General features: G+C 32.8%; 2 protein-coding genes across 7 annotated transcripts in view; one reads left to right on the forward strand and one right to left on the reverse strand.

Moving 5' to 3' along the window:
* The window catches only part of LOC102893306 (protein FRA10AC1), a 26,326-nt gene extending 12,371 nt beyond the window's left edge, over positions 1-13,955 (forward strand). For 4 of the 5 annotated variants that reach the window (XM_015600008.2, XM_025042326.1, XM_025042325.1 and 1 more), the window contains 6 exons: positions 937-1,050; positions 2,177-2,219; positions 3,850-3,968; positions 7,006-7,044; positions 10,519-10,597; positions 12,801-13,955. In XM_015600008.2, coding sequence (XP_015455494.1) covers positions 937-1,050; positions 2,177-2,219; positions 3,850-3,968; positions 7,006-7,044; positions 10,519-10,597; positions 12,801-12,843 — 437 coding nt within the window. In that variant the 3' untranslated portion in view covers positions 12,844-13,955. The remainder of the gene's footprint in view (positions 1-936; positions 1,051-2,176; positions 2,220-3,849; positions 3,969-7,005; positions 7,045-10,518; positions 10,598-12,800) is intronic. The other variant, XR_003044289.1, reaches the window with a different exon arrangement.
* Positions 13,956-16,523: 2,568 nt separating this feature from the next.
* The window catches only part of PDE6C (phosphodiesterase 6C), a 41,492-nt gene continuing 31,989 nt past the window's right edge, over positions 16,524-26,026 (reverse strand). The window contains exons 16-22 of one of the 2 annotated variants that reach the window (XM_006925942.1): positions 24,115-24,215; positions 22,303-22,410; positions 22,148-22,211; positions 19,788-19,862; positions 19,589-19,672; positions 19,075-19,231; positions 16,524-16,579 (exon numbers count right to left, since the gene is read on the reverse strand). In XM_006925942.1, coding sequence (XP_006926004.1) covers positions 16,524-16,579; positions 19,075-19,231; positions 19,589-19,672; positions 19,788-19,862; positions 22,148-22,211; positions 22,303-22,410; positions 24,115-24,215 — 645 coding nt within the window. Of the gene's footprint in view, positions 16,580-18,734; positions 19,232-19,588; positions 19,673-19,787; positions 19,863-22,147; positions 22,212-22,302; positions 22,411-24,114; positions 24,216-26,026 lie in introns of those variants that run through there. The other variant, XM_025042302.1, reaches the window with a different exon arrangement.

Here is a 26,026-nt window from a genome sequence, read left to right on the forward strand (position 1 = left end):
TTGCTGTAATTTATAAAGTTATAATTTTATTTCTGTTTTAACAATAGAACCATTACCAAACATGTACAGATTTAATGAAGTATTCATTTGTAATGAATTTTTAAAATGTCAATTTAAAAAAGTTACCAGTCTTTTGGACTGATAGTTACAAAATTCATTTTGATAATTTCTTTTTTATGAAAAGTTCAGTTTTGTTCCTGTTGGTGTAGTTATTGAGATTATTTGTTTATACAAATAAAAGTTTGATTTTTTTTTTTCTATCAAAGTTAATAATTGTTGAATAGCCCCCCCCTTCCCCCTTTGAGTATCGGTAATAGTCCTTATTTGTGGAAGGTTTTAATATACAATGGACATGGTAATGTGGTATTGGTTTTAGAATCTAAAAATTTAGAGCATGGAGTTTGATTATTCTACTTCATCTCCAAATGTTAGCATTTTAAAATGTGCTTTAAATGCCATTTTATGCTGCTACTTAAAATAAATGCCATTATGTTAATACTTAACAATATTAACTTTGATCAATTTTATATTTTAAATATTGAAAAGAATTCACCCAGATGTAAGTGCGTTTAATCTGGAAAATATATTTACTCTTTTAGGACATTAGTGAGTACATTCTTAGTATTCCCATTTTTCAAAGTGTACGATTCTCTAACAGGAAGTCACTAAAACTCTGTAATTAGTTGATCTATCTATTGAGCAAGAAATCTGTGACTAATTTTTTTTAAACAGTTCATTCATTCAGTTCTTTAATTTGATACTTGTATACACATTTGTTGAGTATATTATAATTACTGTGATTAGTTGTTTTTTAATGCTGACTTTGCAGAACTAAGAATTTATGTATGTTAAGAGTAAATTTCAGAGATAATACCAGATTGTATAGATAAAAATTGTCACCAACTATCATAGCTAATATTCTTTTCTTTTTTGCAGGCCAGTTTTTCTGTGGAAATAAATATTGTGATAAAAAAGAGGGCTTAAAGAGTTGGGAAGTTAATTTTGGTTATATTGAGCATGGTGAAAAGAGAAATGCACTTGTTAAATTAAGTAAGTTGACTTCAGGTGGGAATATGATTGATTTCTTCAAAGTTTAACTCATAATTTAGATTTTAAATATATAGACTAATTCAAGATTCAATTCAAAAATTTTAATGTTATCTTCCAATAAGTGCTCTTTTTCTCAGAGCTTCCCAAAGTAGCAGAGAACTTTTGAGCCTAAAAGTTATATTACTAGCATTATGTGACATTTAGGTGAAATAGTTCCAATGCCAAATGTATACTGATAGTTTGTAAAGAGAAGACCTCTCCCCGTTAACTCGAGAATGTCACCAGTGCAGAGTGAGATGCACAGCATCAGAAAAGGCCATGTAAAATCTCACATTAGCTGCTGGCCGTATTGTTGTGATGGGGGTACTAAATATGTACACTCTCTTTGTGTCAATAGAGAAAAATTTAGATGGCATAACTATTCTTCATATCAGTCTTAAAATCTTAGGATTATACCCCAGAACATAGTAATTTCTCTTTATGTTTTAGAATCTGTCAGTCATTCTTTATTTTTTTTCCTAAGCTAATATTATGTGTCAGCTTCTTCTCTCCATCATGTTAACAACCTTCTCAGAGTCCTAAATAAATGTGCCCTCCACTATAGAAAGATGTCATGAATTCCCCCATATGCTGTTTAACACACACCAATACAGACTGGTGTCAGTTCCTCCTGGAAGTGCTCATGAGGAAAAGTCAACTAGTGTGAACCAAAATTAAGGCAAAAGGAGAGAGGCCACAGTCGTGGATCTTTTTGAAAAGCTCTTTTCCATTCGAAAACTCTTAGAGTACTTCTGGGGGAAATGACTACCTACACTACTGATATTAAATATCTTTGGTGTGAGATATGCATTAATGCTGTCCGTGAAACAGTTTGCTTTTAGAATAAATTGACAGCACATATTTCTAAGGTAATGTTAGAATTTCAATTCCTCAAGCATTCTGACATCATTTTTATTATATGTATGTGTTTTTTGAGGTGGTGAGAATTAGATTGCTTTCTTCAGATTATTTGTTTCTCTTCATAGTAAAAGAATGTAAGGAAAAATGGGAACTTATGATATTAGAGTAGCTAAGTAGAGTAGCAATGCAGTTATTAAAATTCAGCAATCTCACTTTTTCTCTTTAGGGTTATGCCAAGAATGTTCCTTTAAATTAAATTTTCATCACAGGTAATATCTTTTAAAATGCTATTGTTAATGTTTAGTATTTAGTAGTCTTAGATATAGTCATTTACCTGCACTAGATGTCTAAACATAGACTTGAGTGGTTGATAGTTTTAATTAGTTGACTATATAGAATATCCAGCATTACTATATGACTGTATAAATGAGGGAACTGGAAGTTCACCACTCCAGCCAAGCAATTTTAAATGTGAAACCCTGTGCAAGGTGGTGGATAGATGCTAGAATTTCTAGTTTGAGGTAAATATTCAGATATCATAATATTCTTAGAAACTGTTATAAAGCAGGTCTTCATAAAGTGATTCTTCTGTCTCATTTAAACAGTGTTTTAATTGAGGTTTGCTGTTTTTACAAAGAATTATACCCCTTTATACTCATTTCAAATGTTAAAATCAGGCTCTGCGTGAATAAGTGAGAATGTGTCTACATATCGAGTGAATAAGTTAGAATGTGTCTGCATATAATTGATGATTTTTTAATTTTTAAAATTAGCAGAATTTTTTCGATTACTAGAATAGCTTAAACCTTTGTTTCCCTTCTCCATCAATGATACCGAACAATACCAGACGTGTTTATTTAACCTTGACTGAGTTTCCTTTCAAAATTGAAATGATTCTTATGAGAAAAAGTGATTCTTATATAGTATTATGTGGCACAAGTACCTTAATTTAAAGGTTTCTTGAAAGTAATCCTCTCTGTTATCTCTCCATCTTCCTTCCCTGTCCCACTTTAAGCATTATTACCTTTTCCTACTTAGTGTTTCTTTTTTTAACCAATTAAAATCAATTGCTTGCCACTCATGGTACTGACAACCTTGTAAGCCTGGCCTAGAAGAGATAAAGCTACAGCAATGAACGGATATATGGTCTAAAGTAGACGTATGAGTTAACAATAAGCTCTTCCATCTTCATCCCATCATACCTTTACTATATTACTTTATTCTTAAAGGAAGAATTTTCTATTTATTGGTGTTTTAGAACTGTTACAGTGGTTTCTTCTTATCGTATGTGTTTTTTTAAAGTGTAGATAGATGTGAATTATGTGGAGGGAAATGAAATTTGTTTTCGTAATTTTTTATATTTTAACTTTTGTTTTTAAATTTATTAGGGCAACATTGGTTAATAACATTGTATAAAGTTTAGTTGTACAACTTTATATTGTAACATCTGTATGCTTTATTGTGTGCTTACCACCCTGAGTCTAGTCTTCCCTTCACTATCTTCCTCTTCCTCTTCACTCCTGTTCCCTCTAGTAACCACCATTCTGTTGTCTGTGAGTTTGTTTTTTTGTTTGTTCATTTGTTGATTGTAATTGGCTAAGTGATAGAATATAAAAAGGAGGAAGTGAGTAAAACTATGATTTATATTTACTAAGGTTTGTATACAGAGCTTAAAAAAATAATAATTTGTCAGTGTTAAGGCTTCCTTATCTTACAGAATAGTCATAAATAGTATACTAATCTAAAATATTTACAGACTCATTTAAGGGTTCCCTGTTACGTAAATTATTTTTTAAAAATAAGTGCTTTAACTGATTTGATTTTTTTTACTCGTTGGTTTTTATTTCTTGTAAAAGTCAGTTGAAAAAGTTAACTTTAATTTTGTTGTTCAACAAAAAGGCGAAAAGAAGTCAAGTCAAAAAAAAGAAAAGATAAAATCAAAAAAGATTGTGAAGAGTCATCACATAAGAAATCCAGATTGTCTTCTGCAGACGAAACCTCTAAGAAAAAGGATAAAGGTAAAAGAGAATTAAAATATAATATCTACTCACATTACTGAATATGAAATGTAATCAGCCATATGTTTAAAATGCAGAATTTCATTGCTGAGTGCATTTAGAATTCTGTTTTATAGTAGTTGAAAGAAATCTGGTTGGAGAATTTAGACATAAACTTATAGTACTAACTACAAGAGTTTCAAGAAAAAGGTTGGTATTAATTCATTTTTGGCAGATGGTATAATATTGTTAACAGCCTTCTAATTCCTGGCTTGTCACTTAAAGACTTGTTACTGTGAGTTTTACTTTCCTCATGTAAGTAAGGGTGATGTGAATACCTGGCCTCTGTATTGCTTGAGCTTATTGTGGAGAATCAAATAAGAATGTGAAAAGTACTTTGAATACTGTAAAACAGTACATAATCTATAAATCAGTATAAAATTATAACACTACAATTTCAAATATCATGATCTGTGATTTTCTCACTAGTTTATGAGCTTCTTAAAATCATAGAGATTGATATAATGTATCCTCAAAACTTAGCATGGTGCCATGTACATGTACTTAGTAAACAATTATTAAATTCAAATCCATTAGTCAGCTACTTAGTTTTTCATTATCCTTAAGCTTTCTAAGCCTTCATTTCTTTATGCGTAAAATGGTCATGAGAATAGTACCTAGCTCATAAGATTGTTCAGAAGTTGAAATGAGGTAATGCATATAAGAAGTTTGCATAATGCTTGCCACATAGTTAGCTTTTATGAAGGTTACTGCTAGTTGCTTTTTCAGTCCATAATAGAGTCAGATTGGCTATAATTTAGAGTGAATCAGACTTAAATTAGATAGATAATGGCAGACTGAATTAGATTCAGGCCACTGTTAACATAATACTTGGACAAGAGAGGGCTCCCTTTCTCCAGCGATGAAGATCATTGGATATGTTACATTCTTGTGTACATTTTTATTTCTTCTTGTATATCATAATATATTTAAGCATTTAGTATCACTTGGTAAAATTGATAGATAGTGAGTGGAAAATACTGTTATTCTATTATTTATTGAGAAATAGTATTTAAAGTAGAATACCTTTTTGTCTTAATCATTTCCTAACTCCAAAATACATTTTAATTAACAAATCTCATGAATTTTTAAAAATATTTATCCTCATGTGCTAGTAAAATACTTCATGTATTTTACTGTTTTTATAATTTTTATGTTTGAAAATTTTGTTGTATTCATTATTGTATTATGTAATATCATTGCATTCATATCATAGTATGATACTGTATTAATCTGCATATTTCAGATTAAAAAACTAATCCCTACCTTGTAAAAGTTTATTCAGTACCTTTAGAACAGATAATTAGGTCGCTGAGTACCGGGGATCATGGATGGGGTTGTACCCCATCTTAATTTGGCCCAAACTTGAGTAGTAATCTGTGATACATTTCATACCCTGCACTTCTCCTTTGAAAATACGTTTCACCCTTGGAATAATTTGTTTTCTGTTAGGGAAAGGCCTTTGTGACTTGTTTAATTTATCTCTAATTCTTAAGAGCAGTGCTTACTCAACATAGTAGGCATTCAATAAATGTTAGGGGAATAAGTGAATCAGTGAATTCAGCCAGTTTCTCAGTGTTGAAAGGAACATCAGTGATCAGCCATGGAATCTTGATTGAAAAGATATTCTGTGGTTTTGCCTTTCAAAATATGGTCCTCTGACATTATTCTTGGGATCTTGTTAGAAATGTGCAATCTCAGACTCTCTCAGATCTCCTGTATTATAATTACTGGATGATTCATATGGACAATAAAGTTTGAGAAGCTCTATACTTGTTCTGCTTTTGCTTCAACACCTCCAGGGAAAAGGAACCCAATACTCTCCAAAATACTCCTTTATGTTTCAGTAGTCGTAATTGCTAGCAGGTTTCACTTAACATTTAGCCCAAACCTACAGCTTCTTCCCTGTAGTTCCAATTATGTCCTTAGGCCTCCACAGTAAGCCTAACCTCTTTTTCACATATAGATATTTGGAAGCAGGTATCATGTTCCTCACATGACAGAGCAGAAATGCGTTTCTTTTGCCACCAGAAGCTTAGCTTTGTTTTATTTGCTGTCTGATGAGTAGGAAATAAGGAAGAGTGAAGAAACAATAACAAGTAATCACTGCAGTCCAGGCCTTGGCTTTCTTTTTTTTTACCTTGTAGTTCTCACACCCTCTTTCGCCTTAAAAGGGCCATTCATGTGGACAGCTTTGGTTTATGAGACTGCCTGTCCAGGGAGGTTGGAGGAATCGTTACTCTCCATCTATTATTATTTGCCCTTTTTTGATTTATCAGCCTTCATAAATATCTCCCCTTAGGGTCTTATTGCAGGAGATTGTATATAGTGATGATTTTTTAAAATTACATTAATAGATATTCATAATGTAATGGCTAGGTGGAAAGCCGGAAGAAAGAAAGAGCAATTAGGGGGGATTGTTTTATAAACTATATAAATGTCTAACCAATGTACTGTATACTTGAAACTAATAAAATAAATTTTAAAAAATAGATCTTCAGTACTTTTTCATTTCCTTCATTGGATAACCCCTGTAGAACTGAAATTTTTTGTTTTATAACAATTTTATGTGTGATTTTTCAGTTACTGATTACTAATTATCACTTGTAATGATCTTTGGAAAAGTATTATGAAAAATGAGTGTTTATTTGTAAACTGTTTTCAGATGTTGAACTTCTCTATAGGTAAAATATTGGTTATATTATAGCTAAGCTATGGGTTGGGTTTTTGTTGTTGTTTCCGTAACAGATTTTTTTACAGATGTTATTTTTTAAGCTTTATGTTAGGTAGGTATTCCAAGCCATATGAGAGCATAAAATATCCCTGTCTAAAAGAACCTAACATTTTAATTAGGCAGAGAGGTCTAAGAAACACAAATGATTAGAACAGTGAAGTGCTTTACTGTAAGATTACAAAGGGAACTAGAGTATGGGGGAGAATTCTCGTGTTGCACCACTGCGAGATGATTCTTAACAAAACAGTGCTGTTTTCTTTTCAGGACATTCATCGTCAAAGAAATCAGAAAATTCTGTAAATAGTAAGTATCAAGTATTTCTTTCTTTAATAAAAATAGATTCAAGTTATTTGCAGTTTGGGTTTTCCATGAATTGTGACTTGCTCTGATATAAATTATTTTTTGTTTTTGTATTACATGAGAAAAAGCATAGAAAGAAGACCAAATGTATATGATTTCTCCCCCAATTTAGAACATTTAAAAGTTTCTTAAGAGCAAAAACATTTTTTTCAGTGAATACAATAGGTACATATTTTAGTTTTACATTATACAATATGAAGGAAGAGAAACAGGAATGAAGTTGGAATAAGTCCTATGGATTTGAAAAGATTGGATCAAACCAGACTGGATTTTATTGAATATTTGCTACAGATTTTAATATTTTTCCTTGCAACATTCCATAAAGTATTCATAATGACTTACAAAACTATATATAATAAAATAAGATTTTTTTTAAAGGTGAAATCAGAATAATGGAAAAATAAGAGAATAGAAAAGTAAAGCTAAAAGTAATATAGAAAAATGTTTACCAAAAAATCCTGCATAATTGTGAAAGTAGATCACAAATTTATCACTGTTCTTCCTGACAAACCAAAGAAGGAAACTCCCAGTAGAATGATTAATTGTACCCATCTGATAAAGAGAGCTCGCAGGTATTTAGCTTTTTTTCAGGCAGAGTTTCGTGAACAGAATCTCCTGTGGGTCCATGAGGGGCCATCCATTTGTGATGTAACAAACAGTACCCTCGCATCTCAACAGTAATACAATGTTGAATTTCTTAAATACTTTGCATAGGCTTAGGGCCTAAGAATAAAGCGTACTTCAACAGCATATCTAATTCATTTTATAATTTCTGGAGTAATTTGATAGAAATTCAGAAATTTAAGATTTCTAGGCTTATTTGGAAATTTATAAACTTAAGAATTTTTTTTTTACACCTGAAACTAATACAATATTATACATTTGCTATATTTTAATAAAAATCTTTTTAAAAAAGAAATTAAAGAATTTTTTTTTTCTAATTTTAAAGTAATATATATTTACTATGGCAAAGTCAGGAAAAATTTTAGTAATTACTCCAAATCCCACCGTTCAAATGTAAACATTAACATTTTAGTATAATTCTTAAGGAAGATTTTTAAGTGTTCAACAATCAGAACTTTTGTACTGAGAAAATAGTCAAATGGAAAATTAAAGATATTGTTTACAAATTTAATGAAGAAGGAATCGAGGCAGCCCTCTAATTTAGGAGTACAACATACTCCTTATAAATTATTTAGTTTATACCAATTTTGTTTTCAGCATATTTGAAGTGTCTTAAAGCACTGACACTTCCTTTCTCACTATGTGAATCCTAATTTATCAGCAAGTCCTTCTCCTAAATTAGATGAAATATAGTGACAGTTTCTAGAACAGGCATGAGACTGGTACACTTATGCTCTCAGAGGATGAAATAGTGTATACACACACACACACACACACACACACACTCACACACACAGCATACACAGGGTAATACAAGAAATATTATTTTAGTTTATCCATTTCTAACAATACATAGCCAATGAGAGATGTAAAGTCCTATACAATGTAGAAAAAAAATTGTTCTTTTCCAATTCCAATTTTTCATTATTCAAAAGCTTTTTGAGTAAAAGCCTTGATTTATTTATATTCATTCTTTCATTTACTCTTCCTTCTCCCTTCCACTGTCCTCCTCCCAGTCCTCTTGATCTTCCTCCATCTTCCAGAAATAACCCTAAGTCTCCTTACCACTCCTCAGCCAGGTCAAACTTCTGGTAGTAGGGAGGGGCATACCTCATTTTCTGTGTTTTCTTTTTCATAAAAATAAGACTTTTAAGTCTTTCTTCTCTCATATTCAGTTTGGGACACTGGCTGTCATTGAGTGGGAATCTTGTTCCCAAGGCTTTATAATTTTATCATCTTTGTATGTAGATTGTTAGAAATACCCTCCTTCCCCGCCTTTTTTTTTTTTTTTTTTTTTGCCATCTTTTTTTGTTAGCATTTGTGCCAGAATGGAATCAGTTAGGACCAAAGTTCAGACGTGCATGTTGATTCAAGGATCAAAGTCCAACAGGTAAAAGACTAGAACCACTGTGGCATATCAGGGTTGTTTTATTTTTGTGTTGTGTTTAACTAAGGGACATTCTGTATTGATATTCTATATTGACAAGACAAATTTGTATCAGTTCATTTTTAGACTAAATAATGGTCATTATTGGAAAGGACTTATTTGCTAATGTAATTACTTTGTGGGATAATTTTATTGCCTCCTAATACATTTTTCAGTATTTGATAATTTTTATTTGACTACTGCAGGGTGATTCATTGGAAACATGTCTATATTTTGTTATATTTTAAAAATAGAAGTATCTTTATGTTTTTACTGATTCTTAAAGATAAAACATGATCATTGTTTAAAATACAAAAAAAAATTGGAAATTCTTAAAATAGAAAGTAAAAATATCCTAGGCCCACAAGTAATATAATCACTAAATTTGGTTGATTTGCAAACTTATAATACATATGCGTACATACATATACATACATATATAATACTATATTGTATACCTATATATAGGTATATGTAATGTAACCATAAATTAGATTATACTATGTATGCTTTCTGTAACTTTTTAAAAATTTGATATAGCATGGATATTTTTCCATGGTAATACATACAGATTATGCTAAGGTGTTGTTGTTTTTTTTTTTTAACAGCTATATAGTTTTTATTTAACTAATCTTAATCCCTAATTGGTAGAGATGTTGGTTGTTTTTTTTTTTGTTATTATACAACGGACATATAAGTACATATATCTGAGGTACTTATTTATTTCAAGTAAATAATTAAATTCCTAAAAACAGCATGACTGGTCAAAAGGTATATACATTCTAAGCTAATCTATATTGCCAGAATTTTCTCAATAAAAAGTTTACAGAATTTTTACTCCTAACAATGTATGACATGCCTCTTTCTTCACTGGAAAAGGCCTCTTCTCATTAATGTAATCAACATTAATTTTTTTAAATGGCTGACAATTTTTTTTCATAGCGGTCCCTACATACTACTTCACTGCCTGAGGTCTTGATCCTAATATAAATATACTCTCTACAAAAATCTTAACCTGCATGTCTTCTGTATGATCAATAAAAATAAGAAACTAAATCAAAGACTACCACATATATTGCAAGGGATCATTCCTTTATAAGAGTTAATAGTGGAATTGCTACTTTACCTCAGTGCGACTTAGGGAGATTTTCCATAAGACTTTAAATCCATGGTCTTTTTGTTGACATTGGTATATCTCAGCTTACTTATTTACTTTTAAAAATAAATTATTGATCTGTAAGAGTGAATTTCCATAAAAGTTGAAGCTAACCTGCAGTTAAATCTGAAGTTAATTTAATTGCATTGGTAGTTCAAAAAGTATTTTAAATATAATACATTAAAAAAAAAAATCTCTTTTAAATGAACAGGAAACCCTGATGAGAAAGAAAGTACTTCAGAATCTGAACTTTGGAAGGGCCCACTACCAGAGACTGATGAAAAATCACAGTAAGTTCTTATATTAATAGATAATACATGCCCTTAGGAAGCTATGACTACAGCCATTCTTGATAACAGTTAATGAAAAAACTTATCATCATGAATGACTGTTTAATGCCAAGGACTACATAGCCTGGTAAGATCAGAATTTATCCCCAGCAGTCGTTGTCACCATAAACAGCCAATTTGTCTAGCTTCCTCTTGGTGAATAAATCTTTCCTCAGCTCACGTTAACAGAAGACTTTCTGGTTTTTGCTTAGAATCTTTCAAAGAAGGGTTGTTTACTAGCTTCCAGACCGGTCTATCCATGATATTCTATTTATCATAAACCTGTACAGGGGAGCTCCTTGAAGACATATACAGGTGTAAAAGTTGACTTGCCAACACCCATCTTAGCCTCCAAAGACAACTCAGTGCATGAATTGTTCTGTGTTATGGTTTGGAAGAACTGTCTGGATGTGGCTGGAATGTTATTAGTTCTTGTCATATATTGGGATGTTCACCACTTGAACTTTTATCTGTTAGAAGAGATAAAATAATACCTACTGCATAGAGTTTATTCTGAAGTTTTAATGAAATAAAGAATGTAAAGTACCTTGGTACAATACAACTATAATTGCTCAAATAAATTTTAGTCCCATTTTGTTAGTCCCTCGGCATAATGGTTCATAATAGAAAGAGACTATTAAATCAGTCATAATTCACTAACTTAAGCTGATTATATAACATCTTGCTAATTATATGATATGTTCTCAGTGTACCAGAATTCAAGTATGTTGGAAAGAGGCTTTTTAAACAAAATTATTTTTTTTCTGTGATCTTTAACCTTTTTATTTACTTATTTTAGCCACAGAGTTCCCAAATGTGGTCATTATACATCACATTATTAAAAAGTTATTGCTGTAAATAGAATATTGCTATATCTTAAATTATTGACTAAACTTTCATCCATATAACTTTCTCTTAGATGGCTTTACAGCTGAACATGGCAGAATAGATCTTATCTTTTTAGGCAATAAAGATACATGAGTAAATCCTAAGAAGGCTTTCATAATCCAAAACTCTTTGTGACCTTATAAAAACTTGACGTTGATCAAGTACTGAACATCTGAGTCCACACAGAGATTCAGCTAATTTTATATATTCTTAGAACAACTTTAAAAATTCTACTACATTTTGCTGTCATGCTAGGGAAGAGGGACTGTAGCATGGGGAATGCCAAAATGCAGATAATTCTTAAATCAACTTTATCTGATTCTGTAATTAAATTGTTTCTTAGTTTAAACGTGGTCGTGATGGCTTTATGCATTCACAATTATTTAAGACCAAATGATGGAATTCCATTGTGAATCTCTGATCTAAAAGAGTGTTGTCTAAAGAGACTGATAGACTGAATTTTTTCAGCTTGATTCCCTGTTCCCAGAAGGAAGAAAAGCAACACTGCATATATTTAATCCTTACAGCAACTCTATGAGGATATGTAATGTTCTCCATTTTACAGAAAAGGAAACTGAGGCAAGAGAAGTTAAGTAACTTGCTCACCCGGCTAATAAGTGACAGAGCTAGGACTTAAACACTTGTCTGACTTGAAAACCTGTGCCATTTCCACTGTATCACTCTGACTCCTAGCACTAATATTTATTTAATACTTACTTTGCAGTTTTCATAGTATTTTAACACATTATAATATAATATCTCCTTTCAGAGTTCTGTTCTTTGTTTTAGACATAATTTTTACTTGCTACAATTACATAATTTCTATTCTCTTAGTAATAAAAACTTGCGGCCTAAGCATATTTTTCCCACTTCTAGGAGTAAGATTTATATTTTTCCTTAAAATAGTTTCTTTTTTATTTATTTCTTGATCAGGCTATAATTTGATATGAGAATTAACAGAGAAATTATAAAGATAACTGGAAAAGTAAAGGAAAGCAATGACATTTTACAGAGTACATCAAAGTAAAATCTTAGGTCATAAATACATTTAGGGAGAGATTCCAACATACAAAACATTTTAACTTTAATCAGTGTGGGTAAAGTTATGATTATTATAGAAGCTAAGAATTACTTGATGGCTGAATTATGAAATAGGTTGATATATGCAGCAAATATGTTGATTTAAAATATTTTTAATCTCATATAATGCGTCACCTAGTAATTTTTTTCTCTAATAGTCGATTTTAATCAATATATGTACTTTTTCTTTAAATAGGGAAGAAGAATTTGATGAGTATTTTCAAGATTTATTTCTGTGACTTGGAAGAGAAAAGCCTACATTCCTTAATGTGAAAGTACACTTTGAAACTCTTTAAAAAGTTTTATCTTCAAGTTGCAGCTTGAGTGGTTTGTCTTGGGAAATAAAAATTCGGCCACTCTCAAGATGTCAGATGCTTTGGAAATTCATTAGTTGTGTTGGAGATACTTTTCCCCATCTTTCAGTTACTTATCTACAACTGTGTTCCTGCAGCTCCTAGATGATGGAGCTAGTACAGTGTACAGAGATTCCATTGTTCCTTTATTTCGTAGCATTTTTTTTTTTCACTGATTCACATTTCTCTTCCCTTGCCTCAATTAGTTAAAATTATAAAGTAGATTAAGTATATCATCAATTTTTTTCCTTTGATATACTGACATCTTCTTGTGAGCACCTATTTTCCCCATTACCACCTATTTCTAGCTGCTTTTTTTTTTTTTTTACCTTTCTCTTACTTCTTACCCCTACCACTTAAAGGAGTTTGTTAGACTCAAATTTGACTTTCCAGTATGTGGGTCATTTATTATAGAGTAAATTAATACCACAGGGAGCCAAATGAGCTCTAAAACAGGATGTGTTCACAAAAGTTGACTCTCCAACAGAGCTTATGCAATAAGATAATTTAAAGGCATAATATCATTTGCATAGAGCTTATCTCAAATATAGTTATGCAAATATGGATATACTTACATGCAGGGATATATTATAAAATGTTACTTCTTAACTCAGGGTCCATACCCCCAAGAGGTCTAAGCACTCCTAGAATATGTGTACATGTCTGTGGCTATATTTGGTTTTTTTTGGGAAAGGGTTCATAGTTTTCACTGAATTTTCTAAAAGATTTATTGATTTCATTTTGAAGGGTAAAAACCCACTTTTATAAAGAGCAAAGAGGTGGATAGAGGAGAAGATGCATGATTTTTAAATGGTTAGTATCAGAGATTTTCTTTTTATTAAATTGTTATTATTAATTCCGTAACTATTTTTCAGGCTTCTGTTATGTGTAAGTCATTGTGCTGGACATTGCTACAAAGGAACTGTCTAGGAAGTAATTATACAGTCTTTCTAAACTATCAGAAAACAATAAATCAGTGTTGGTTTATTAATGTTAAACATTGTTTGAAAGCCTCATCATTTCTTAAATAAATTGTTTTTTTTACCTAATTACTTACAGTGAATAAAAAAGACTCTTGATATCTGAGGAAAAAATGTTTGAATGTTCAGCAGCAAAACTGATAATTAACAATGGAATATATGTAGCTAAATTTTTATGATAAAATATAGTTTAGTAGTCATCAGAAAATAAATGCAAAATTAAATGTTGACTAGGAAGACTACAGATATTCTTTTTAAAATAGATTCATATATTTGGAATTGCAGGTGTTTATGGACATCAAATTCATATGCTTTATGGACATCAAGTTCATTTATAAATTTAGATCATTACATATAATCACACTTACTTCATTCATACACGGCGACAGATCATGGGAGTCATAATTTTTAAGGAGTATTTGAAAAGGCCTCAGTATGTCGAGTTGAAAGATTAAATCTCCAACAGACCTATTTCAAACCTGGCTATAGTGCAGGCAGTGTTGTTCAGTGGACCACTGGTTTGGGATATGAAGTATTTGTTCTTAAGTAAAGTCCTTATTTTTGGAAATGCCCCACAATTTGCTTTCCAGTAAATGTGGAGGGGAAGTTGTTTGAGCTGACTGATATTTTGGGGTCAAAAATTACATAAAGGTAAAGGAACGGATTTTTTACGCAGTTTCTAAAATAATCTTAGAAGTAGAGTTTCAGAATTATTTTAAATAATAGAAATAAGGTATACAAATACTACTTACCCAAGATGATGACTTAAATAGGCAACACTCATTGGGTGTATATATTGAGTGAGTTTTTTTCTCCCTAAAAATATTTTATTATAGACATTCTTCATTCATACCTGTTTGATATGTGCAATCTATTCAAAATACTTTTCTCGTTTACCAAGGACCTACCTATACCAGGCATTCTCTAGGTGCCAAGATAGAGCTATGAACAAAACAGACAAAACAGACAAAATCTTTCATGTTATGGACCTTATATTCTAAAGTGAGAGCAGCAATCAGGATTCTAAGTACTTAACTTGTAGAAATATAACAAATGGTGACATTTCTTTGCTGCTTAAAATTAATACCTCCTGTATAACAAAACATTTGAGGTTCATAGGTCATCATTCAATTCATTGTAATTTAGATATCTTTTGACAAAAAAAAACCATGGTGTAATTTTTGTTACTTGGTCTGTTTCCTAATTTGGTCTGTGTTTATAGATAAGTAAATGACGAAATCTTAAATTTTTCTGATGTCCAGACACACACCATGTAGTAGAAGTATTCTGTTGTCTTTATTTTTTCTTGACAAGTCAACATATAGAATGCCTAGTAGAGCATTCTAGTAACTATTTTTTTTTAAAGTAACTTCTGTCGAAGTCCTTTGAAATGGTTTTTGATAGTGAAGTTCTTACATACTCAAGTCACATGCTGCTTAACAATGTATGATGTTAGCTGATTTAACTTGCATTGGGATTATCCAGATAATGTCTTACAAAGTGATAATTCTTTCACTAAGAAGAATAGTTCTGAATATTAAAAATTTCTTAGTTACACATCAAATAATTGATTTCAGACTTATGGAGAGGGGTGGGCATAGGATAAAGACGTAGTTTATAAGCTAAAAGCGGTGTGGTCTTTACCATTCCATTATCAAGGATAAAAAGTAAAGGAAAGGGATGATACGCATTTCAGATGGAATAACATTTGACATCCTTTTTCTTTGTTTTCTATATAGCATTTACATATTTATACATTCTATACTGTATTTACTCTTAAGACATGTTGGTTTTTAGTTCAGGAAGGGACTTGAAGTATAAATCACAATTAATGTTAATGCACTGAATTGTGTCACACGTTGAAGTTCAGTAGACATATGTTGAAATTCAAATCCCCAGTACCTCCGAATGTGACTGTATTTAGAGATAGGGCATGGAAGGAGGTAAGTTAGGTAAAATAAGGTATGAGTGGGCCCTAATTCAATATATGTCCTTATGAGACGAGATTAGGACAGAGACACACAGAGGGAAGACCATGTAAAGACACAGGGAGAAGACTGTCATCTACAAACCAAGGAGAGAGGCCTCACAAGAAACCAGCCCTGCCAAAATCTTGATCTTGGACTTCCAGCCTCCAGAAAGTAAGAAAATAAATTTCTGTTGTTTAAGCCACCCGATCTGTGGTATTTTGTTATGGTAGCCCTAGCAAATGAATCTAATTAATAAGAACTTGAGTATATGTGCTGCCAAAGTAAGCACAATAAGAACTTTAAAAAAAAGAATTGGTGACCAGTTTCAGGATTATATATTTTTAATTTAAAACGAATTGGCACCAAAAAAAAAAAAAAATTCACCCATTTTCACCTTAGTTTGCACTTTTGTTGAACTTTATTTTACCCTTGGGGTTTTCAGGTTAGAAATATATTTTTTCTTGATAGTCACAAGAGAGATGTGCCACAACTGAAGCTCCTTTTACTCTGCTGGTTGATGGTTTGCTGAATAAAATTTGCTGCAGTTTTAAAAAATATTTTCTGTTTTTCTTCAAAAGTGCAAACAATATTTGACATTTATGCCAACTGGATTACATTACAACATTAGACATGTTTTGGACTTTTTGTCATCACCTCCTGAATCTTCTGTAGCTAGTCAAAAGGAAAAACATGATATTGGGAATCAGTGGATATATAGTATTTTTATTCAAACATATTAGCATCAACTTTATAGCCTAATAGTTTTAACTTACAGCAGATATTAAAGATTTGACCATTTAAAAACTTGAATTCATGCTCAGAACCATTCCATCTAAAAAATAGAATCTAATAAATGATTAGCCAGTTACAGCATCTGTTTCTCAAAGAGAACCAGTGTACTACACAATCTGGGAATCTGAGTGGTTGCTTTGTGCCAGGCACAAAGCTTGTTGCCTGGAGATGTGATGTTCCTAGTTCACAGAGACTTCTCAGTGTAGTAGGAAAAAATTTCAGTAGTAATTTTTTATGCACATATAGAAGATCCATGTCCAATACAGTGGATACTAAAAAAATGTCAGGAGCCACTTAAAGGACCTGATATTCTGTTTATAAAATTGAGATAAAGATAAAATTTAATTGTGTTAAGAAATAACCTGCTTTCACTTGCTCAGTAAAATTCCACTTTTGTCATCTTTTTGAAGTGCAAATTAGATTTTATCTCTCTCCTATTTAAATCCCTTTAATGACTTTCCATTACTCTTCTGGAGGACAAATCCTTAGCAAGGCATTCAAGGCAACACACTATCTGGCAGAGCTGTCTACATTACCAGCTTCATCTGGTACTTTGCCTTCTCTCTCTCTAGACTTCAGCTACACCACTCTAAGTTCTTCAGTTGCACCAAGCTTATTACCTCTTCAAGTCCTTTGTACATATTCTGTTCCTTCCCAACCCCTACTCTTTGCTTAGCCAAAGACTACTGTGTGTAGTGTTTAGCATAATCATCCTTCTTCAGGAAAGCCTGCCCCTCTGCCCCACGTGTACACCTCATGTCACCTCTCTATTATATAGTTAGATAACCAATTATTCATTTATGGTTTAATATACAGCTCCTTCCCAGATGGTAAGATCTGTGAAGTAAGAACTCCATGTTCCCTAGGACCTAACACAGAAGGCCTTGTACCAAATAGACACCTGATAAGTACGTAAGTGAATGGATTTCAAGGAGTCAGAAACTTCTATTTTTATTCTGTTAAAAGACAACCTTAACCTTTTAAGCAAAATACTTTCTTCCTCTATGAAGTCTGTATGAACATAATAGAACCTTCTAAAAGAAATGTATCTTCCATTTTATAAGGCCTTTCCAGATAGAGATGATTTCTTTGTCAAACTATAAGAATTTCCTACAAAACCTTTTTTTTGAGTGCTGAACTCTCAAGACAAAATATGAAGCCATCACATTAGCATTCCACTTTAAAGATGACATTTTGAGACATCTGTTGAACTAGTGGTTGATCTGAGCATCTTAACAGAGGCTTTCCGAAAATGTTAACCCATTTCCCATTTGCCCCAAGAATACTTGCCAGCAGCGTGCTTGCAACTGCAGTGTTTACCCCCAGATAACTCATGGATTATAGTCCTAACCATACCCCCAAAGTTTGCCACAAAATATTTCGCTTTTGTTATTTCGTTTGTCTCTAGTATATTGATAGTCTTTGGAAACAAATAACATCATTCTATTTATAGCATTCTGGTTTTAGTAGTGGTATTTCTATTTACAAAATACAGTAATTCTTGGTCGCTGAAAATGTCAAATCCTAGAAAACGTAGCATTCCTACTTGCGATGTTAACATCGTTCTCAAACAGTTAGCCAAAGATTTGTTTGGTGAATCCAATTTATGTACACATTTCTGTTACATTAGGCTGAGAGACAAGTTCCATTTAGAAATAACTCCAAGAACAGTTTTTATATTTTATTTTCACACTGAGAACCAGTCAGATTTGCTTCAGCCTCAAAGAGCGTGTTTATAAGAAATTAATGCTGGCAGTGAGCTGCATTTTTTTTTTCTAAACGGCAAATGGGTTAAACCTAATAGTGACTTTAGGAGTAGAAATTTCATCAGGAAAAACGATTGTATGGAGATATTTGAGGCACAGGCAGCATTAGTGTACCCATCAAGTCACCTCATTCCTTATTTTACATGTAGGGCTTCCTTAAATTTTCTAGGAGATGTATAAAATTTTGTCATTATATAGAAAGGAGTATTAAGCTCAGGTTAAGCAAGTCGCTCAAAGTCTCACAGTTAATGCATGTGTTGGAACTAAAATCGCTTTCTCACCTAACCTGGATCTCACCAATACTATGGCTTTCATATTTCTAAAACTTCACTACTCTGCAGAGATACCTCAGGAGCTACCTTCTGGAGTGAATGAAGAAGCCAAGCCCCAACCCCTGCTTTAGCCGGACCAGTCAATTCCATCTGGAATTATACATAAGATCTTGTTTTTGGGGGAAAATACCTGAAAACCACTAAGAAGCTTCTTAAAATAACCCAGTGTGTATAGCAAGTCCCCTGTTAGTATTTACTTTTTGTGCTTTTGTCATGTGAGGTTAAGCTCTGCCTGACTTCTGGCTACTTACAAGAAGCAAAACAAATTCCATCTAACCTTTTTCGATTGTGTTTCCTTCTTCCTGCTTTTTCACCTCCTCTTCGATTACCTTCATCTTTGCATCATATTCATCAGCTAGGGATTTCCATTCGATTCTGTTATTCTGAAGACCATTCAGCATTGGTGTGACTTCTTTGTGAAATCGTGAGAACTCCTACAGAGAATTTTAGGTCAAAAACTACCTATTCAGTACTTTTATATGCAGGAAGCTGTAAGGAATTGTTGCAGCACTCAGAGCTGCAAGAATGAGCTAATTCAGTGCCTTGGAAATGAGGAAAGACAAGTGCTGTCTTCCTTGCCTGCTTAAATCAGTCTGTTCAATTTGCTCATGTCCGAGTTGTCTCTCCTTTTATTCCAGCCCTGAATGAGAGATTAAGACAATACTTTGGAGAAATAGGGAAGACCCCTCATGGCTTTCCATGTAAGTGCCTTTTTTATTTTGGTTACAGTTTGAAAGAAAAATTCTCATCTAGATGATTATATATTTTTCTCAAATAATTTGTTTACTTACCTTATATACAAAAGTACAAACAAAATCAATAAATCCAACTTGAAGTTTAGGTAGTTCATCTTTTTTGTTTCTGTCCATCATAGGCTGGAAAGAGAAATAAATCCTTTAAAGATATTTTTCTAAGGCTCAGTGAACAAAATAGACTGATTCGTATCGATAATTTTTAATAACTAGTGCATTTTTATGTCAAGGTCTTTACAATAGGTTGTTGCTGCAACACTGTTCTCTCCAAATCTCCTTGTTCCCAAAATTCACTTGCAACCAGAAGTGCTACCTGCAAATAAGAAAGACTTGGTTCATGAAAGCAACCTATTAATAGAGAATATGCATTTTATTAATATGAGTGACATTTAAGAATAGGGTTTATAGTTAACATTTGCGGTATTGTCATACCATATGCTCTTTGGTTTTAAAAAGATGTCATTTATAGATTCTGTTGAAATGGGAAAGAGAAATTTCTCTTCCTACTTCAGTGTTCCAGACTCATTCTGGGAGTGCCTCCCTGCTATTTGCTATTGCCTCCACCTCTCAACAATAAAAAGGGGAGATGGGAACATGTTTAATTCCATTACATTATGCTTCAAGCTCTAAAGCTTCCCAAGTCCTCCTCTTGTCCTGCTTATTTATTAGCATCTAACATAAATCTGCACGTGTGCATGTACACACACACTCACACATATGCACACAGAGACTGGAACACGGCTTTACTTGATTACAGTGTGCAGATATTTGACGGTGAACTTATACGGTTTAAAAAAAACACAATATCAAGTTTATTGAACACCTACTAGCTGACTTACATAGGCATGAGCCAGGCTTGCCAAGAGGAATAAGATATGACATTTTTGGCTGACCTCTCTTTGCAGCCGGCTCTCCCTTTTAAGAATATATTTTCGCTTTCAATAAAACTAGCTTGCTAACAACAACAAAAAAAGATGTGCCCCTTTTCTTTAAGATGCTCTTAGTCTAGTGAAGACAATCATATCAGCAGTGTGGTAAGCGCTATAGCAGTGATAGTATGAAGTGCTATGGATCAAGGAGAAGGGAGTAAAGATAAGTTTCATAGAAGAGGGAGGCTGCCTTTATGTTGTTATTGAGGATGAATAGTAGTTTGCCAGGTAAAGTGGGGAAGACTGTATGCAGATAAAATTGAATGTCCAGAGCTTATGTGAGTAAGAGCTTAGAGTGTGAGGCAGTGACATGGGAGAGAGTGATGAGAAATGAACCGGGGAGTGTAAGTTAAGGACAGATAGTGACTGGCCATGTAAGCTTTGCTGGGAAGTTTGAACTAGATTCTCTAGGCCACTGGTTCTTACCCCTTGAGCCCTAGGATTCCTGCACTAGCAGCCCGAGAAGGTGGAGGCTAAGAGAGATTTAAGCTAAAGTAATGTTACTTTTTTTCTTTTATAAAGCAATCTGTGTATAACTTTTTGTGGGGGGATAATGGACTTGACTTATTTTTAAAAAGCTTGAAAACCTCCAGCAACCGTGAGTTCAGAAGGTGTTTAAGCAGTAGAATGGCTGAGCAGAGCTCTGTTTATAAACAGTCCCAACAGCAGCACAGAAGAAGGTTAGGGAGTTGATGATGAGAAAGGATCACTTGGGAGGCTGAGTTGAATGGAGGTTGTAGCAAGGCTGATAGGCAGGAATGATTTTGAAACAGGGAGGATGGACTCAAGCAAGACTCTACGTTTCCGGCTTGAGTGATTGTATGGATGAAGAATAGAGGAGGAAACACAGGCATGTCAGGGTGGAAGGAGCACAAGTATTTGGTTTTGGACTTGATGGTTCTAATTATTCTATCTTTACAAACACAATCCACAGTTATAATTGAACCCAGTGAATTGTGGCCTCTCTTCTGCTTAGAGTTTTTCCTAGTAGTTACTGAGAGAAAAAGAAGCTTCTTTCATCCAATTAACTAGTAAGAAATCCAGTGGTAAACTAGCGGCTCCCTACTCTCACTATTCAAGGTTGGTGAGAACTTCTGTGGAAGGCACTGATAAACATGAACTCACAGTGCCTTCTAATAATTGATAGCACATTGAAGAAAAGATTGTAGGAGCCGCTCTTGATAGAGGAAAGCACTAATGATTCATCTTTGTCTCTTGTGCCTCCATTGAAAAAAAAAATCAGACAATCCTTGAATAATTGTATATAAACTCTTTACAGCCTATTCAGTAATAAGGAATTCTTTCAAGAAAGCATTTTCTTTCCAGTATTTCCACTATTTGTCTTGTTCTGGGCCTGATGAAAAAGACCTATTGTCTTACATGTGTGAGCTCTTGAAAGCTATTTGCCATTCTTTATTAACAGAAACCCACCAGGGAACATTTTACTTTTGTCTTAACTTCTCAAGTTCTTCTTTTCTTCTTTTTAAATTATAAACTAATTGTTTGAGAGGACAAGTTTAGGATAATGAAAGATAATTGCTTATAAAATTATAGTCATATAATTGATAGCTATAATAAAATTCTGAGGTTGCCAGATATCTTCATGCTCACTTTTACATGGGACCTATACAATGCCTGAGAGTGTGACAGAAAATATAACTGTACTTGCCTGACTTTGTACCTCCCAGGGCTTGGTTATAGCTGACAGATCACATGCAGTCATCATCATTGCCCTTTGGAAGAAAATGAAAATTGTTAAAATAGAAAGAAATACAAAATAAGTTATTTTTTTTACAAAACAGGAATAAAATTCTAACTACTCACATGATAATCTCTTTTTTGGTCGGATCAATGGTTACATATTTGATGGCCTCTTCTTCAGTTTCCATTTTTTCACAGGCATCAACAATTTTTTGAAACATGGTTCTCTTCCTAAAAAAGATACAGCTATGCAATAGTTTTAGCATATAAGACCAGAAATAAAAAGGTATCTTTAATATGTGTTTTCGATTTCACGTTCCCACTTTGCATCATATGTTCGCATAATGTATTTAAGAGACCAGGGGATAGGAGAACAGGGAATGGTCATGTAATCTTAGCGTAGCAAGAGTTTCAGACAGAAAAAGCATAAGCCGTAAAGGGAAAAAACCTGATAAGTTTGAAGACATTACAGCTAAAAGTTACATGTGAAAGAAGAGATCATAACATAAAGGCCACAAGCTGTGATGAGATATTATAAAGCACAAAACCAATAAAAAAAATTGGGACCCAAAATACATGAAAAGATTTCCAAGCCCACTGATAAACAAGAAAACACAAATTTGAACAATAAGATAACATCTCACACTCAGCTTAACAAAATAAATAAGTAGATTTAAATGTGTCCAAATCAGGAGCAGTCCAGATAGGGGATAACAAGAGCTCTTGTATACCACTGGTGGGAGTTTAAATTGCCACAATGACCCAGGGGTGTAGTTTTCAATGTGGTGTAAAATTGAAAATATGCAAACCCTACAGCAATCCCATTTCTAGGTATGTACTTTAGAGAAACTCATATATATATAAAAGGATAATCTAATATAGGCAATGATGAAAAATTAGAAATAATATAAATAGAAGAACAGCTAAATTAATTATGTATATTCATGTAGTTGCATATACACTTAAAATGAAGGAACTGGATCTCCAATTACCACCAAGGTAAATCTTTAAAAAAAAATGTGAAAAAAGTGAGTTGCAGAGAGGCATGGAAAGTATGATACCATTTATGGAAAATTTTAAGATACACTTCAAAATGCCATATTAAAACATGTATGGAAAGGACAAATACACATCAACATCAGGATGGTGATATCTGTGAGGAAGAGGGGAGGGGTTTTTATGGTGGAGTCGGGGTGGGAGGCCTCACTTTCATCATTTTTTTCTTCTTAAAAAATAAAAGAGAGACCTAAGACAGTTGTGGCAAAATCTTAACATTTGTTGAATTTGGGTTATGGATATGTGGGTATCATTTATATTATTCTAAGTATCTGCCTCATGTTTGAACTACTTAATAATTAAATTTTTAATTAAGAAGGATCATTCATCCAAGTCATTAAATATTTTGATCTTATAACTGGTTCTCTTTGTTCTAATTGATTTTCACCAAGCAATTTTATGGTTCCCTGATAAGAAAATACGCAGAAGCTTGGCATGTCTAGTCTCCTTGGTAACTATTATTAAAAATAGGCTGGCACGCTGCTCAGAATTCTGTGAGTCTGATTAATATGTATCAGTATCATCAAGATCCTTGTCTCCCTCTGACAGGATCAAATGTCGGACTCCAGACCATGGTGAATCCACCAGGACACAACTCTACCTTGTAAAGTTTTGTGGGATCACTCTTCTGACAATGCACCAATTTTGCTGAATATTCTTCAATTCGAACTTCTTCAGATAATAAATTACTTAGTATTAGGGGCTTAGATTTTTAAAATATATTTCTAGATGTCTAGTGTATTCATGGTCAGTCATCTTGAAGGTATTCTACTGATAATCCAAAAGGAAAATGAATAAATATGTATGTGAATAATTGCCTTTCAACTTCAATGCAATGGATCATTTATGGAAGGCAGTATAAGGAAGTTCTGTACTTACTTGAAATATAAAGCCAGGTCAGTTGCTATTATTGCAACTTCAAACAAATGAATAACTGTTTCAAACTGGCGTTTATTTAGGTTCTGGAAGATGTTTAAACTCTGTAAGATGAAAATTCACAATAAAGTGCAATCGTTAATTTGCCTTTGATTCAACAAACAAACCAAACTATGCTTAACAAAAATTAAGATTATTCTCTTATAGAAAGAAGAAATACTAGTTCTTTCACTGTTCTGCTTTCAATTTTTATCTCTTGAATTTAGAAACCTCTCTACTTTGAATAATAATTTAATTTAAGCTATAGGAATAGATATTATTAGCAAATGTTTATGTAATCAATGTATGAGATTTGGGAATAAATAAGTGTTTTCTTCTGGGACCATTTAAAAATGATAATATATTAAAGAATTGCTTTTATTAATTGAAGAGCTTTAACAAAGAAGGTCTGATAGATATCCAATTGTTAGACATGTTGAATCATCTACCAGGTAATTTCAGAGTGATCATAGAAACTATTGGAAAATTTAAAAACTGCAAATTACGCTAGTAGTCGTGTATGTAGGAAAAATAATGAAATCCTCCCAAGTTGTTCTTAAAATCATTTTTTGCAGTTATGTTTGAAGAAGACTTAACTAATAACCTCTTCATATGTGGATCTTATTCATTACTTAGTGTTCTAAAAAACCAGAGTATAAAACAAGTTGGTCTAAATAAACCATTTAAGGCATAGAGGCCAAAGGATGGATGTATAGTGGTTTTGCCAAATGAAGTTGACAGTTATGAAATACAGAAAAGTTCCACTAGAAAAAAAGAAGAAATATGCTATTAACTTATGTAGAGTTAGGGGTAGCATAATGTAGAAAAGAATACTGAACTAAGCACCAAATAATAATAGCAAACACATGATACTTACAACTTACCAGGCACTGTTCTAAGTGCTTTATAAATATTCTTAATCTCACAACAAACCACAACACAGTTAAATTACTTGCTCAAGGTTAAACAGTGAGTACATGGCAGCACTGGTATCTAAACCAATGCAGCATGGCACTACACTGCCTTTCAACAATGACTCCAGGTTCAGTTCCCAGATTCACCACTTGGTAGTTGTATAATCCTGGACATGTCACTTAACATCTGTATTTGCTCTCACGAATGGGGATAATAACAGCTACCCTGCCTAACTGCCTAGCACTTAGTCTATGGTTAATAAATATTTGTGGAATGTTGACTCATATGAGATGATAACAAATGCATTTTAAAACTATAAATTGCTACAATGGCTGTATCATTGTTTTATATAAAGTTTTGAGGCTAGCTCCAGGTTAAAATAGAATTGCAAACCCAGGACCAAATATGGCTCTCTGTCATTCCAGGTAATTTCAAAATATTAGAAAGCAAGACAGAGACAAGAACTCAAGTTTTAGGTACATAGTATACTATTTATTATATAAACCTTCACTTAAGTCATATTTTTATAACAACTTACAGGACAAGAAAAAGGGTATTTTACATAGCAGACATAAGTCATGGAAAAGGAAGCTGTGATATTTTTTGTTAAAATAATGAGTTCGTAATAGCTACTATAGTTAGTCTTTTTAAATTGATAGAATAAAGAAATGGCTGTTGAACACTCCAAAGTACAGTAAATCAAAATAAAGTTTGTCTAGACCAAAATCAACTTCTTGAAACAGTTCACAGCAGCCCCTTGGACACATCAGTCCATAATCTCTGGACCAAATCTTCTGGATATAGGCTATTTTCAAACTGGTCTGGATTAGCCAGGATGAAAAAAAACAGTAAGTGGGCATTTGTAATTTTAATCCCACTTAACCTGTCCCTTATTTTATTACCATGATGGCCTTCCTTTGGACTGGTGGTGACTCAATGGCATGTTTATTTCAGTGAGTCA

The sequence above is a fragment of the Pteropus alecto genome, unplaced genomic scaffold (assembly GCF_000325575.1).
Source record: "Pteropus alecto unplaced genomic scaffold, ASM32557v1 scaffold88, whole genome shotgun sequence".
NCBI lineage: Eukaryota > Metazoa > Chordata > Mammalia > Chiroptera > Pteropodidae > Pteropus > Pteropus alecto.